The following is an 18054-nucleotide window of genomic DNA, read 5'->3' as shown; positions in this document are numbered from 1 at the left end:
GGATGCAAGATGGTTAAGGGTGTTGCAGTGATTTCTAGAGGTGTTAGGTTTGACTCTTTGTATAAGTTAGAGGCATACATTGTTGAATAATAATACTTGTAAAAAGTAAATCTATGGATACTTCATTGAAAGATTTGAGGGTTTCATCTTCAGTGGATGGACATGGCTTTTGGGTACCTAAGGGTGCTCTTTCTTTTGAAGCAAAGTTCCATGCATAGAAGACTATGTTATGGCACTAGAGACTAGGCCATATTGGAGAAAATGGTCTGACTTTGAAAAATAAAAGCCTTGTTGAAGGTTTGAATAATTGTAATCTTGATTTTGATTTTTGTGAGCATTGCATTTATGGAGAAGAAAACTGCGTTCAGTTTTACATGAGTTCTCATTAATTTTGTGGTGTTTTGGATCTTATTCATTTTGATGTGTTTGGTCCTCTAGATGCTCCTTCGATTGGAAAATCCACATATTATGTTTCATTCATTGATAATTTTAGTAGAAGGACATGTGTATATTTTTTCAAGGGTAAATTTGAAGTTTTCAGTTGATTTAAAGAATTTCTAATAATGGCTAAGTTGGAGACTAGAAAGAAAATTAAATGTTTAAGGACTAATAATGGCAATGAATTTTTCTATAATGATTTTGATAGATTATGTGAAGACTATGGCATTAATAGATAGAAGAAAAATCCATATTCTCCACAACATAATAGAATTGTGGAAAGAATGAACAAGATACTAATTGATAAGGCTAGGAGTATGCTAAGTGGTGCTGGTCTAGAACAAAAGTTTTGGGTTGAAGTTGTTGTCGCTGCTTTGTACCTAGATAATGGGTCTCCTACATCAACTCTTGTTGATAAAATGCCTATGGAAGCATGTTGGGTCATAAGCCTTTATTGAGACATCTTAGAGTTTTTAGTTGTGAGGCATATGCACATGTTAAAGGTGAAGTGAACAAAGTGTTGACAACAATGCATCAAACTAAGAGGGGGGTGAATCAGTCTGCACAAAAACCTTGCTACAACTTAAACCACAAATCATATTTGATAATTAACAGTTAAAACATGAAGCAACACCACATCAATAACACCCATAACATCAAGATTTTTGATGTGGAAAACCCGTTTAAGGGAAAACCATGATGGGATCGTATCCACAATGAGATAATACCCTATTAGGAGTAAGTGATATATTACAATTGGGAATGGACGTGCATTCAGGCACACTGCCTAGAGCTCACTGCTCAAAATAAGAAACACAAAAAGGCTACAACCTTTAGGGAAGTTTTACTACCTTACAAGAAGTCTCACTGACCTATAAAAGCATTTGGATTACATATGGAGAATCATGAAATTATGAAATAGCTTCTCAACATGCCTAAGTACAGATTTGGCTAAGCTCACTATTTGATCTTCTCTGCAACACACTTCTTCACACAACTTCGAACAACTTCACTACTACTAGATTATTAATGCATTATTCACACATATTATCATGCATCTGAATGATTACGACATACATTTATAGAAGTAATTAACCTCTATTTCAAGGTCAGCTCACCACACATTACATATTACAAAATATAATCACACATGCTACAATAATGCATGCAGAACAAAATAATATTAGTTAAGACATAGTCTAGAGCTAAACAACCACCACAAATATGAAACACCTTCAAGAATTATGCCTCGATCATTCGGAACATGCTACATCACCATGAATGTCACATAACACGAATAACATCACAGAAAAAGGAAAATTTTCACTAACATGCACAACATTCAATGTGGACCACCAATATGCATAGAACATGATCTAGAAGCATCCATAAGCAATATGAATTACACCACAACAACTCACATTACTAGAATCATCACCATCTCTCTACTAGACCTTGAGAACACTAAAAAAATTGACTGTCAAACTTAAAGGTTCACTTGTGGATTTCCAAATCATGAAGCACTTGAACTGAGGACACACACTAATGTCTAGAACACATCCGACCATATTTGCAACAAAAAATATTACAATTTTGGAGCAATACAGATGGATTTACCAAAACCTATCAACATTGAAAAACTAAAATAACGAACTTAATATTGGACCTCATAAATCAATCAAATCTTCATGCAGACATCTGAAACTTCTATTGAATCAACTACAGATACTTATTAGAAAACCTATTAATCCACATCAGCTCATCTTTAACATATAGGCTAAACCAACTTAATTTGACCATAACATTGAAACATAGAGAGCATATTTTTAATATATTCCCAATATCCAATGATCTCTAACAATCTCCACCTATGTTGGCATCAATGACAACATAGCAACCAATATCCAACAATCTCCATCTTTGGCATTGATGGCAACATTTGAATGTGAAAAATAATCAATACAAAGAAAGAATAAACTCTCAACAAAATAACAAAGATCAACTCCCCCTTTGATAAACACCACACATCACAAATCTTTGATTCACTACTACACTCTCCCCAAAATTACTTCAGGGTTTTTCACATGCTTCTCTCCCCCTTTGACATCAATGACAAAGATACAAAAATTAAAATTATCTCCATCTTTGAATTAGTACACACATTTGAACATCTGAATACCACTGACTACTCCCCCTGAGTAGTAGACTCACTTATCAATCCAAATCACAAGATATCTCTATTAAGCTCATCAAACCGATGCAAATCAATGCATCCTAGTTCTCATGAGGAGGGAAAATCACCCTTAAATTCTCTCTAAGATACTCAAAAGTATCTTTAGGCAAAGGCTTTGTAAATATGTCTACAATCTGTTGCTTTGTAGATACATACTCTAATCTAACTTCCTTCTTATTCACCTTCTCTCTTAATAAATGAAACTTGATTAATATATGCTTTATCTTGGAATGCAACACCCAATTCTTTGAAATATTTATAGCACTTGAATTATCACAGTATATAGCAATAGGCTCATCATAAAAAGATCCCTATATCTTTAAACATCTGCTTCATCCAAATTACATAAGTATAATTGCTAGGAGCAACAATGTAATCAGCTTCTGCAGTAGATAAAGAGATAGCATTTTGTTTCTTACTTGCCCATGATACCAACTTCTTACCCAAAAATAATGAGCCACTAGTAGTACTCTTCATGTCATCAACATCACCTGTCCAATCAACATCTGTAAAAGAACTCAAAGTATAGTTATCATTCTTAGCATATCATAAACAAAAATCAACTGTCCGTTTCAAATATCTGAATATCCTTTTTGCAATTGTGACATGAGATTCCTTAGGATCAACTTGAAATCTAGCAACGAGACATGCAACATTCATTATATCTGGTCTAGTCTATGTCAAATATAATAAACCACTAATCATAGATATATGTTTGGTCTATTTATCTTTCAAAGATTCATCATCCTTTGTCAACTTACATCCAATCACCATAGGTGTACCAACAGAGTTTGAGTCATCCAAACAAAATTTCTTCAACAACTCCTTCACATACTTTCTCTAGGATGTGAAAATGCTTTTATCCAACTGAGTAATTTGCAATTTCTCAAAAAGAATTTCATTTCACCGATCATAGACATCTCAAATTCATTATTCACCTCTTTAGAAAATTTATTACACAGGCAATCATTTCCTCCAAAAATAATGTCATCACTAAAAACTTCAACAATAATAATCTTATCCTGATCAATTTTGAAATACAAATTATTGTCAGGAGTACCATTATTAAATCCAACCTTCGTCAAATAATTATCCAATCTAGCATACTAGGTCATAGGGGCTTTCTTCAATCCATCCAATTCTCTCTTCAACTTGAAAACCATGTCCATTTGATCTGTCAACTGAAATCCATCTCGTTGTTTTATGTAGACTTCTTTGTTGAACTCAACATTAAGAAAGGTAGTTTAACATCCACCTGATAAACCTTGAAATCTTTATGATCAACATAAGCAATAAATAATCTAATAGCTTCAATTCTAGCTACCAGAGAAAAAGTCTCCTCATAATCAATTCCTTCTTCTTGAGAATATCCCTTGCACATAAGCGTAGCTTTTTTTCTAACTACTTCACCCTATTCATTCAACATATTCTGAAAGACCTATTTAGATCCAATTATATTTTTATCCTTAGGTCTAAGAAGAATAATCTATGTATTATTCTTTTCAATCCAATTCAATTCTTCTTCCATATCTTTAACCCAATTTTCATCTTTACATGCTTCATCAACATTTTTAGGCTCAATCTTCAAAATTAAATAAATTTCTTTATCAAGTCTTCCCCAATTCATCGCACCTTTATTCTTATCACCTATAATTTGATTCTCTGAATGATTCAATCTCACATACCTTAGAGTTTTAGGATTTCCTTAATTTTTTTATTACAAAACTCTTTCATTTGCATTAGCATTTGCACCTTCTCCTTCATTCTCTGTCTATTTCGGATCAACTTGAACTTGATTTATAGTCTGCACTTGCTTTCCTTTATTTGATTTGTCATCTTGATCATCTGAATCATATCCACAAGACCTGATCTATTTCACATTTCCTTCATCAACATTAAATTAACACTTTCAATGGTTTTTCTCAATCTCTTGTTATAGCATTGGGAGACCTTACTTCTAGTAGAATAACCAAGAAATATTCCTTCATCACATCTAGCATCAAACTTCCTTAGATCTTCATCTCTTTTAATGTAGCATTTACTTCCAAATTTTATGAAATATCTAACAAAAAGAGCATGACCAAAGCATAACCCATAAGGAGTCTTACCAGTATCACCTTTGATATTTACCCAGTTAAAAGTGTATACTATAGTACTCAAGTTCTCTCCAATACACATGAAGAACATTTCCTTCAATCATCATTGTAGGATTTTGCCAAGATCAAGGGCACAATGAAAAGCATAAAAAGAGAGACAATAGAATAATAAGAACAAACTGTATTCTCATCAATATGCAAATGATCAACTGGATTAACCAATACAATGAATATAGGCCTGCTTATATAGGCAAGGCCATATGGATGTATGAGCACACAATTATGACATGTGGCTCAATGAGAAACAAGGGTAGGTAAGAAATACTAGGGGTAGGTAGGAGAAATAATATAATATTCCACAAGAGGTGGATGACCCACCGAATGTGGAGTGTAACAACAAAATAAGACCACAAAAGGTGGAATTTCTCCTACAACCTCTATCCCTATGTGCACACTTCCCTAAGTGTCTCAAATCCAAACTACGAAGAGATGCATTATCCTAAGTTAACTTAAGTAAAGTGTAATAATATCCAAAATGAATATTTATTTACACCAACACCCACCCTTAAGTGCAACTTAGGGGAATGAAGACTCAAGTCAACAATGCAAGATGGGTCCCGACTACTAGGCCATGATAGGTACCCATGTACAATATGCAAATGCAAGCAAAACCATGCAATGCAATCTCTCACAAATGGAGAAAGGGAGAAAACCCAGTGGGAAAAAACTCCTCCCCAAAAGAGAGATGAATGTACAAAAGACTCTCAAAGAAGAAGGACAAAACCTCAAAGAGGAAAAAGTCCCCCCCATAAGAGAGGAAGGAGAAGTCAACTGACCCCCCCTAATGACACATCCCGCACCCCCAAGAGAGCTCACAACTGCTGGAACTTACTCTCGATGAAAGGTTTGGTGAATATGTCAGCAACCTGCTCTGCTGTAGGACAATATTGCAAATCAATGACCTGCTCCTGAATGAGCTCTCGGATATAGTGCATATGAATCTCGATGTGTTTGGTCCACTGGTGCTGGACCGAGTTCTTCGAGATGGCAGTAGCACTCTGATTGTCGCAATGTAGAACTGTCGGCCGTGGAGTGGTGAATCCAAACTCTGTGAGAATCTGTTGGAGCCAAATGGTCTTAGTCGCTGCGTTAACAGCGCCTCGATACTCAGCCTCAGTCGAAGAGAGAGAAATAGCATGTTGCTTCTTGCTCTGCCAACAAATGGGGCCCGAACCAAGGTGAAAACTGTAACTGGAAGTAGACTTATGATCATCAAGATCGCCAGCCCAATCGGAGTCTGTGTAACCAACCAAGCAAAGTCCTGTGCCTGCTGCATAGTGAATCCCATAGTGATGTGTACCCTGGATGTAATGAAGGATGCGTTTGGCGGCTTTCCAATGAAGCTCATGTGGTTCCTGCATGAAGCGGGAAACCATGCCAACTGCAAATGAAATATTAGGGCGTGTATGAGTCAAGTAGATGAGACTACCCACAAGCTGACGATACAAAGTGGCATCAACTGGTGGAAAAGAACACCGAGCCTTAAGCTTGACTCCTGAAAGAAAGGGAGTTGGGGCAGGCTTACAATCAGCCATATGAAAGTCTGGAAGTAGATCAAGAGCATACTTGGGCTGCGATAGTGTAATCCCGGAAGGTGATTGTGAAATCTCTATCCCAAGAAAGTAGTGCAAAAGACCCAAGTCAGTCATAGCAAATCTGTCATGCAAAGCAGATTTGACCCTGCGAATGATGGATGCGGTACTCCCTGTAATGATCAAGTCATCAACATAGAGCACAAGTATCAAGTGAGAGTCATCCTGTCGCAAAATGTAGACATTCGGATCAGAATGACACCTGGTGAACCCTGCGGAGAGAAGAAAAGAATCCATCTTGGCATACCAAGCCCTAGGGGCTTGCTTAAGGCCATAGAGAGATTTCCTTAGTCTGCAAACCAAGGAAGTATCTTGGATGAAACCCTGTGGCTGCTCCATATAAATCTCCTCATCAAGGTCACCATGAAGAAAAGCACTCTTCACATCCATCTGATGTACAACCCAACCATGAGCTGCAGCAATAGCAAGTGTCAAACGAATGGAGTTCATTTTGGCTATGGGTGCAAAGGTCTCAATATAGTCAATGCCTGCAACCTAAGAGAAGCCTTTTGCAACAAGCCAAGCCTTATACTTATCCACACTACCATCCGCTACAAACTTGGTCCGATAGACCCACTTACATCGAACCATCTTTCTCTCCTTAGGGAGATGGACTAAATCCCATGTGTTGTTCCTCATCAAGGAACTATACTCTTCCTCCATAGCTTGGTCCCACTCAGGAACCCCTGATGCTTCCCTAAATGTCTATGGATTAGAAGCGGTAGCAATGAATGCATGTGGTAGATCCTGATGCTATGATCGAGTTCTTCATGTATTTGAAGGATCCCCAACAAGAGAACCCGCGGACTCAAGTGTCTGTTGAGCCCAATGAGGTCTAGGTGGAGGTGGAGAACGAGGCTCCTCAACTGCAAGTGGACCCGACGGAGGTGTAACCCTGCGAGTCGAAGTTGTAGGAGTCTCATCATCGGAATCACTAACATCACTATCCACAATGGAGGAAGGTGGAGGAGGTAGAGAGGCTAAGCTAGGAGAGCTTTCCTCAAAGTGAACACTCCTCTCAATGAACACCTCATGTGTCTTAGGATCCATCAATCTGTATGCCTTAACACCCTCAGGATATCCAACAAATATGCAAGGCCGACTCTAAGGTTCCAATGCTTTGCGTTTCTATGGAGGTATGCGAGCCCATGCTGGACACCCAAAGACTCTGAAATGTCTCACAATCGGTTTCCTACTAGCCCAAGCCTCAAAAGGAGTAATACCTTGCAAAGCTTTGTGAGGAACCCGATTCTGGATGTGTGTGGCACAACTGATAGCCTCTGCCCAAAAGGCGGGATCAAGAGAACATGCATGTATCATACAGCTAGCCATTTCTTTGAGAGTTCTATTCTTGCGTTCTGCAACTCTGTTCTACTGTGGAGTGTATGCTACAGAATGCTGAAGATCAATCCCCTCAAATGTACAAAAATCCTCAAGTCTCTTGTTCACATATTCCCTTCCATTATCTGTGCAAAGAATCTTGACCACTTTCCTTGATTGCTTCTCCACACAAGTCTTGAAGTCCTGAAATCTGTCAAATACTCGCTCTTATGAACAAGAAAGTAGACCCAAGTGAAGTGGGAGTAGTCATCAATGAAGGTGAGAACATAGCAGGCCTTACTAAATGAAAGTGCTGGAAATGGACCTGCTACATCGTTGTGAACAAGTTGAAGAATTTCCAAAGCTCTCCAAGCTTTCCCCTTATCAAACTTCTCTTTGGGATGCTTGCCCATGGAACAACCTGAACATACACCCTCTGAAAAACTGATTCGAGGTAGACCTGTGACCATGTCTTTAGTGCTGAGCTGCTGAAGATAGCGGTAGTTGAGGTGACCAAACCACTCATGCCATAGCTTACTTTCTGAATTTGAATGAGTAAGCAAGGCTCTAGAAGATGAACTTGGCACAAAGTGGGAGAATGAATAAAGCCTTGAGTTGTCATTGACTTGTCCCATTGCTACCAAGGCATCATCATCAAGTTCCTTTACCACAACTGAATCTGGTGTAAACTCAACCTTTTTCCCATTCCCATAGTGAATGATTTGGTAGATAGAGAGAAGGTTGGTAGACAAGTTAGGAACATAGAGAACATTCTCAAATGTTCCATCATCCATGTCAACTGAAACTTTCCCTTCAACCTCTACTTGTGTATCATCACCTATGTAAATGTGAGGTACCTTAGATGGCTCCAATGAAGAAAACTGCTCCTTTGTAGAACCCATGTGATATGAGGCACCCGAGTCAAGTATCCATTGCTGTGAAGAACTTGTTGTAGCCACAAATGCTTGCCCTTTTCCCTTAGACTGTGAGGAAGAGGAAGGAGATGAATCCTTCTTTGTGTAGGCAGATGGCAAGTTGATGTTGTTTTTCTTAAGAAGATTAGTTAACTCATCAACTTGCTTTGCGTGGCATCGATGCTCATCATGACCATACTTCTTGCAATATGCACAAGTTGGTTTATCCTTCTTAGGTGGTGTCCCCTTCTTGGAAGAGGATGAAAAATCGCCTTGTGATGGAGAGGATGATTGTCCTTTTTCCTCGTGTGGCTTAGACTTAGAGTGCTTCTTCTTCTTGTTGGAATCTTTGCCTTGACTTTCTTGATTCCCTTGATTTGCCACCAAAGCCTTGGACTTTGAAGACTTGAGAAGTCCCATGTTCAACAACTTAGATTGTTCCAATATTAACATTTCTGTGAAAGCATCAAATGAAGGCATAACATAGGAACTCCCCACTCTGAAACGATGAGTTTGGAAGCTAGACACAAATGCTGCATATTTTGGTGCAAGCTTGTCCAACAAGTTGAATATCAATTGAACATCCTTTTTGTCAATTCCACAATCCTTAAGCTTTGCTCTTAGCTCATTTGCTTTGGTGGCATAATCTTGGATTGTATCAAAACTCTTGGGATCCAAGTTGGTGAGCTCATTGTCAATCTTATAGCCTCTGATTTCATCAACTTGACCATACAATTTTTGAAACATATCCCAAGCCTCTTTGATTGTTTTACACTTCTCAATGTGAAAAATGAGGTCATCTGATACATATTTGCGCAAAGTTCCAAGAGCCACGCAATTCTTTGTGAGCCATTCTAATTGAGCATTTGGATCAGCCTTAGGATCAGGTGGTGCTGCTATTGTTCCATCTATGTAATGTGTGAGACCCTTTTCCATTAATTTACTCCATACTTTAATTTTCCATGATGCATAATTATGTGGAGTTAAAGGTGGAAATTTATGAGGACTCATTGTAACAAAAATGGAAAGAGCACAAAGAGAGGCACAATCACACAAGACACCCCCCCAAATTAATAAAGTGCGTATAAAATGAGCCACTTGCAAAAGATGGCAAAGTGGACTTCTGATTACAATTTTACAACTACCTCAATAAGGCCAAAAGAGACTCAAACTGATAATGCAAGAGATCTAAACTAAGATCCAAGCACATTACAAGTACCTAATAGGCCAAATAAGACCAATATCTGAAAGTACAATTTCCACTCAAAATCTCTGAAATCTGATCATAGATTATGAAAGTAGACGAAAAAACATGCACTTTCAAAAAAAATGACACCTGAAAAGGAGGTCGTATGAGCTCAAACGAGGCTTTTGAAGTTGCAAAATTGAGGATTGGATAGGTACAGCTGAGAGAATCTAAAAATTCTGAAAAACCTGTGCACCAAAATTAGAAAATAACCACACCACTGTAAAAATCATGAAATTTTAGCCCATTTCAAAAAAAATTGCACCAAAAAAGGAGCAAAAATGAGCAAGATATGGCCTTTCAAAGTTGGACTGCAAAACTGAAAAGCTCAATGAAGAGGGGGTCAAAAAATTTCAAAAGTCTGCTGTTGTGGCGCTGACGTCAGCAATTTACTGGCTTAAATTTGACGGCCGTATGATCGTCGTGAAAACTTCACCTCCCTACTGACTGGGCGTCCGTACCGTACGGACTGCTGACGTGGCACAATGACTGTGCAGCTGACTGGGCTGCCGTATCGTATGGACTGCTGACATGCATGGTCTGTGTCAGCTCAGCATGGTGGGTGACGTGGCAGCTAACTGGGCTGTGTGTGTGCCGCGTGGCGGGGTTTGTCCGCTTGTTTAGAGGACCGCTGGCAGGAGTGTAGCGTCGTCGGAGGGATGGAGATACCAGCAGGCTAGGAGCCGAGGGAAGCCGGCGGCGAGAGCGAGGCGGCCGGCGGGAGAGCGAGGCTTTTGGCGGATGGTCTGGGCGGCTAGCGGCGGTGGCGATGGGAGGTTTTGTGGTGACGACGAGAGTTACATGGCGGCGGTGGTGGCTTTGACAACACCTGCAACATAGGTACGACCCTGCAACGCCTGCAACACACGCAAGGTACTGCGGGGTACGGGGGGGGTCTGCGGACCCCCAGAAAATAATTTTTTTTTTTTTTTTTTTCGAATTTGTTTCAAATTTTCTCTTTTTTTTGGGAAAATAATAATTTTTTTTTTCGAAATCCGTACAATAATAGCCAAAATGGGGAAAAAAAATTTCTCACCAAAATAGGTCAACTTTACAGTCGAAATTCATGGAAACGACCTCTCGGATTCAACGGTGATGTCCAAATTGCTGTATGACGCCCCCAAAAAATGAAGATCCCCAAATCTGAAAATAGAAGACTCCAAAATGTCTCCAAAAAACTAATCAATGAAGCCCCAATGGCTCTGATACCATGTAGGATTTTGCTAAGATCAAGGGCACAATGAAAAGCATAAAAAGAGAGACAATAGAATGATAAGAACAAGCTATGTTCTCCTTAATATGCAAATGATCAACTGGATTAACTAATACAATGAATATAGGCCTGCTTATATAGGCAAGGCCATATGGATGTATGAGCACACAATTATGACATGTGGCTCAATGAGAAACAAGGGTAGGTAAGAAATACTAGGGGTAGGTGGGAGAAATAATATAATATTCCACAAGAAGTGGATGACCCACCGAATGTGGAGTGTAACAGCAAAATAAGACCACAAAAGGTGGAATTTCTCCTACAAGCTCTATCCCTATGTGCACACTTCCCTAAGTGTCTCAAATCCAAACTACGAAGAGATGCATTATCCTAATTTAACTTAAGTAAAGTGTAATAATATCCAAAATGAATATTTATTTACACCAACAATCATGGTTCTAGTAGCTCGTTGAACTATTCTATTCTTTCTCTCCACAACTCCATTTTGTTGTGGTGTCCTAAGTGCAGATAATTGTCTCTTAACTCCATTCTCTTCATAGTACACATTAAACTTATGGGAAGTGAATTCTCCACCTCTGTCAGATCTCAGGCATTTCATCTTCAATCCAATTTTAGTCTCAACCATAGCTTTGAAAATATTAAACTTCTCCAATGTTTTAGACTTCTCTCTTAAGAAGGTAGCCCACATCATGCTTGAATAATGATCAATCAACAACATGAAATACCTGTCACCCTGCAAGCTTCTCACTCTAGACGAACCACATAAATCAACATGCAAAAGATTGAACAATCCATTAGAATTACATTGTTGGCTCTTATAATTAACTCTTGTTTGCTTCCCTAATTGGCATTCCTTACATACTAGATTAGTAGGTTTTATCAACTTAGGTATATCTCTTACTACTTAAGTAGAACTTATCTTAACCATGTAATCAAAGTTTACATGACACATTGTTGTATGCCACAACCAACTTTTATCAATATGAGAAATCAAAAAAAATTTACCACTAGCATTCAAGTGAAATATATTACCTTTAGTCTTTGTACCTGATGCAATCTCAGTTTCATAGCTACTCAAGATCTTACATTTTCCATTCCTGAATTGCAATTTATCATTTATCAACCATTTAACCAACACTCAAAATATTATGCTCCAATCCTTCAACATATAGAACATCATCGGTATTATTCTTACCATCAAGAGAAATAGAACCTCTACCATGGATTACACAATCTTTTCTATCACCAAATCTTATCACACAACCATCATACTTTTCTATATTCACAAACTTACTCTTATCACTTGTCATATGATGAGAGAAACCACTATCAATTACCCATTTATCTTTCTCCTCAACTTTATCAGCTAGGGATTTCTCCTCATTAATGCAACTTGTAGAATCTATAGTTACTAGATCATCTTCCTTGATAGCAATAAACAAAAAATCATCCCCTGAATTTCCCTTATCAGACTCATTGTCTGTCACACCTTCATCAACAACATAGTAACACTTCTTATATTTAGACTTATATAGCTTAAATGGCTTCTTAGTGTTTATATCTCTTTCCGAACACCTTGATGCAAAATGTCTTATCTTATTACATGAAAAACATTTAAGATGTAACTTTCTTGCATACTTATCACCACCTTTAGGAAATGTTCTAGCAATAAGTGCTTCAAGCTCCTCTAGCTCTCTTTCTTCATCTTCCATTTCTTTCATCTCTTTCTCATATATAGATACTCTTGTAGAGATTTCTCCTAGATCATATCTTTGCTTCCCAAAAATAGTAGCTTTGAATATAGATTCAGTCTTAGGGAGAGAGTCACTAAACTCACTCAACTCAAAAGAAACAAGTTTACCAATCAACATTTCTCGTGTCACATTTGTTATAATGTTAATCTCATCAATAGAAATATCCCTATGTTTGTACGAAGGAGGCAAGGATCTCAACACTTTAGGAACAATCTCAAAATCTTCTAATACTCCACTGACATCTGATTTTGCATACAAGCTCATTCACTTTCTACATAAAAGAAGTAATTTTATCATGTTCACTCATCTTTAGGTTCTCATATTTACCCTTCAAGCTCTATAACTTAACAATCTACACATGACTGTCACTTTCATGCAAGTTCTCCAATTTTATCCATATCTCATGAGCAATCCCTACATCCATCACATTAGTCACCTCAGAATTAGTTGAGGCACTCAACAATGCTTCCTTAGCTCTAATATTGTATTGTCACGAACCATATTTTTAATAATATGGTATTAGGAAAATAATGTAGGCTTTTTATTATGAATAGAAATTGAAATGAATATGAACGTTTATTTCAATGATAATGCAGTTTGTATGCAAATGATAAGAAATGATTTGTGTACTTTACTCATGCAATATGCAATTAGATGGCTAGTATTATATTTATTGGGGATCGTCATTACTGATGAACTATTGAGTGCAAGTGATGCAGGGACAAATGAACGAAAATGAAGGCGAGAACAAGGCTGAGGTAGAGTTGTTTTAGCTCATGGACTTCGATAGATTAGAGGAATCTCAGACACCACAGTAGAAAAGTTTGTTTGTGCATTTGTGACTTCATCGATGCATGATTTTGAATTAGAAATAAAATGATATGAGTAATTGGTAATCACTACATTGATTTCGTCTATAAAAGTGAAAATTAGTCTGATATTTAGAGGTATAAAATTTATCGACTTAACATTCTTTATAAAGATGATTCAATATTTCTAGCATAAGAGAATGCAAATATAATTTTTATTTATGATTGACGTGTTTACATTTATATGGAATTCCTATGCATATAATTTCGATAATTTTTTTATAATTTATGTCTTATTTTAAAGTGATTAAGATAATCTTTTCAATTTGAAATATTATGTTTTTAAATATGTATGTATATATATATATATATATATATATATATATATATATATATATATATATATATATATATATATATATATATATATATATATATATCATATTTAATATATTTTTGACATTAGATCTAATAAATTGAATGTAATATATATAAAATTAAATGATTTTATATCCTATTGCTTTACTAGGTTTTTTTTTTGTATTTTAACATGTAATAAAGCCAAGTATTATATATATTATTATATATAATATTGTTTTATTAAAATTGTTGATGCATCATATAGAAAAAGGTGGCGGGTTTGTTTTGGATATCGATTATTAGGAAATCCGATAGTCGAGCCGCTCTGGTCGGATTGGCCATACTCCCCGACCTCAGTGCAGCAAAAAAAGCGGCAATCAACTTAACTTTCCCACGATCCACGGTAGGAGGTGGCCGACTTAAGTACTCCATGACTGATGAGAACAACAGACGATGGCTATTACAGGATCGAAAGATGTGGCGACAAGGGCAGATAACCCGAGAGGTAGGAAGATCTGTGAATATGTCATGCTTAGTTGTTAAACAAAACTCTAGCTTAGTCGAGGAAAAGATTAGATGTGGAACATAGGTGTTAGAGATCTATCAACCATAGAAGCCAGCCTAGTCGACAAGTATGCAAACTAGTAGAGTTCTAAGTCATTAGAACTAAGAGAACCTTGAATGTTTAGCAGAGGTGTCAATGTCATGGCTAACTTAAAGCCAAAGTTTTAGCGACTAATTTAGATGGAGAGCAGTATAAGTAATAGAAATGGCTCGAAGGAAAAAAGAGAGAAGTAAAACATTGTAAGAATGATCAAAGGAAGAACGACATAAGAAGAATGACAAGAGAGAATAGAGAGAATAGGGAGGAAAGTTTAGGAAGAAAAGAGATAGAAAAGAAGGATAGAGAGGATATATAAGATAGAAATAGTAGAAGAATCGATAGTTGGAGAGTGATAGAGGTTTTTTGAACAATCTTCAAAGAGAGGAGTAGGCAGATTTGAGGAGGAAAGCAAGTCCATCACCTCAAGCTAGTAACAAGAACATAAGAGGTAGGATCTACTTTATTTTTTTGGTCATTATGCATTCAGAAAGGATAGGGAGGTAGTCATAAAATAGTACAATATTTACTAGAATGGAATTTGATTGAGACAATCCATGATTAGATTAAATTTGCTTTAATTTTCTTTTGAATAGTCATATAGGGAAATGCATTATGAGGTACATTTGATAAAATAACTATGAGCATGCATGGTAGATGCTAAAGAATGGTATTTAGTACATTATGGGTTGCATTAGTTAATCTTTTAAAGAATGTGTACTCATTATAACTCATTTATATGAAAAGATTCATACATGCGCTACACCTTCTTTTTAAACTTAGTTGATTTACTTTTTGGTTTAGAAATGAAATAATATTTGTTTATCAAATTTGCATGGTAGTTAATCAATGAAATATTATTTTCAAATATGTGTGAATGTACTTCCATGAAAGAGTGTTTGATATATGTTTGAATTTAATAAGAATGTTGTTAATTTCTGTTAAACAAAACATTGTCTTCTTTATGAAATTGTAATCTTGATTTATATTAACCGAGATAGTTAGGCTTGTGTATGGGGAAAGTTACCTTCCGGGACGGGTGCCAAATATGGAAATCCTAGAGAGAATAGTTTGCTTTTCCAAACTATTTTTTTTGCTATGCATGACATTATACTCGGCTGAGTAATTCAATTAAATAAACCTTTGAAATAGATGGAATTCTTTTATTGACGAGCCAGAGAGATATGCCCCACTCACTGCGGATGAATCAGAGGGATATACCCCACTCAGTGTTGTTGAGTCAGAGGGTTATACCCCACTTAGTTCTAGTGAGTCTGAAGGATATACTCCCTTGACTCCACCTGATGAGTGATGTACCTATATAATATCACTTATATCTATCAATAAATAAAGATGCTATTTTATAGTAACCTCGAGTTGAATACCTTTTTGTATGATTCCTATGATAGAAAAATATGTAGTATGGACCTTAGTTCATTTAACAATGTTGGATATCATAAAAACTTAGATGCTATAGTTGTGCAAACTATCTAACTATGTCCTATATTAGTATTATATTGGCTTTTTCCTTGTAATAAATATGGATATAATTCTCTATGGCTATATTGTAACAGTAGATTTATAGGGAGTTTTGATTAAGTTGAAGCTATGGATATTGTAACCCTTGCAGATATTTCTTTCTTTATCGCTAAGACATATTAACATTCCCTGATGCAAGAAGTTTTTAATTACAATGGGTTCAAGGACCAGAAGGGTTGGGTGAAGTAACGAGAATGAAATACTCGATCAAATCCTTGATCTATTGAACCAACAGACTGCAAGAATGGATGGACTCAAACAAGAGGTTCAAAGGGTTGGTGAAGTCCAGAACGAAGCTCCTAGGGTTGAGGAGAAACCATATAACCGAGCTAGGATTGAAGGAGAATTGGCTAAGGACCTGAAAAAAATAGCCCCACCAAAGTTTGATGGAAAGACTATTGGTGATGGTGCAGAGGCATGGGTGATAGAGATGGAGAAGTACTTTGGGCTCCGCAACATGTCTAACGAAACCAAAGTAGTATGGGCTGCTTACCAGCTTACTAGAGAAGTTGCCACTTGGTGGGATAATGAAAAGTCAGAAAGGAAGTTGCAACCTGGAGATGTTACTTGGGAATTATTTTTGCAATCCTTTAGGAAGAGGTGGCTTCTTCAGTTATTCTTCGATGAGAAGATGACTGAATTTCAAAATCTCACACTAGGTGGCATGTTGGTGACTCAATACTGGGAGAAGTTTACCAACCTTCTTAAGTAAGTTCCACAGTATCAGATGGATGAATGATTTCGCATCCGAAAGTTCATCTTGGGTTTAAGAACTCATATTGAAGAAGAAGTGGATATACATAATCCACTAACTATGGAGGAAGTATTTGAGAAAGCAAGCAAGCAAGAGCAGAAGTTGTAACAGTTGGTGAATTTCCATGGAAATCTGAATACTAGACCAAGTTTTGGAAATAAGAATTTTGAGAAGAGAAACAACAAAAATTGACAAATAAGGAATCTGTAGAGAGGACCCAACACTCAAGAAAAAGGACGAGTAAATCAAGATGGTAATAAGAGAGTAAATAGTAACACCAATTATACCATCCACAATGCCCAGTAGAACTTGGACACAAGTAGGTCAAGTGGTTATTCAGGACCTAAGGATGGGTGTTACAACTCTGGAGGGAATCATTATACCTCAAATTGTCCACATCGTACTTCCACACAAAGACGAGCAAGTTAGCAAGGAGCTTCACAACAACAAATTCAAGAAGCAGTGGACAAGCGTTAGGCTAATTTTCAAGATTTACCTATCCAGATGACGGGTAAGCTTTTTGGGCAATCAGTTTCTATTTTAATAGATACAGGAGCTACTGAATGTTTTATTTATCCTAAAGTAGTTTCTAGATTATCTGTTAGACCTGGTTATATGTCAAATGCATGGATGGTCCAATATGGGAATCGAGCAGAACAGAGGGTGCATTCTTGTCTATTTTGCAGTGATCTAGAGCTTTCCAGTTTCCAAACTCAGGTTAACCTTTATGCGGCACCATTAGGATCGTATGATGTGATCTTAGGTATCAACTGGCTAACTGAGCATAAAGCTATAGTAAACTGTGAGGATAAGGTCGTTATTTGTATAGATGATTTTGGGAATTCGGTTGAAATTCTTGGGTCTCAAAAGCCTCTTGAATTGAGACACATTTCAGAAATGCAACTCAAGAAAGCCCAAAGGAAAGTATGTTCCAGAATTGCTGTCATGGTAAGTGATTTGGATAATGTTGAGAAAAGCCCTAAGGATTATCCTATTCTTTAAGAGTTCCTCGATGTTTTTCCAAAAGACCTTACTAAGTTACCACCAAAGAGGGAATTTTATTTTTCTATAGAACTGTTACTGGGAATGGAGCCACAATCTAAG

General features: G+C 36.9%; 1 protein-coding gene across 1 annotated transcript; it reads left to right on the top strand.

The window, feature by feature from the left end:
• The first annotated feature begins 16440 nt into the window (after window positions 1–16440).
• LOC131037781 (uncharacterized) lies at window positions 16441–16908 on the top strand. Its single transcript, XM_057969971.2, has one exon. It carries the CDS (start codon window positions 16441–16443, stop codon window positions 16906–16908), a length of 468 nt encoding a protein of 155 aa, XP_057825954.2.
• Window positions 16909–18054: the final 1146 nt, after the last annotated feature.

This window comes from Cryptomeria japonica, chromosome 4 (genome assembly GCF_030272615.1).
Source record: "Cryptomeria japonica chromosome 4, Sugi_1.0, whole genome shotgun sequence".
NCBI classification, from domain to species: Eukaryota; Viridiplantae; Streptophyta; class Pinopsida; order Cupressales; family Cupressaceae; genus Cryptomeria; species Cryptomeria japonica.
Note: the sequence above shows the minus strand (reverse complement) of the source record. Positions and strands in the feature narration are given on the sequence as shown.

Excerpts from the sequence above, each read along its gene's own strand:
- LOC131037781 (XM_057969971.2), top strand. The coding sequence starts at position 16,441 with ATGGATGGACTCAAACAAGAGGTTCAAAGGGTTGGTGAAGTCCAGAAC.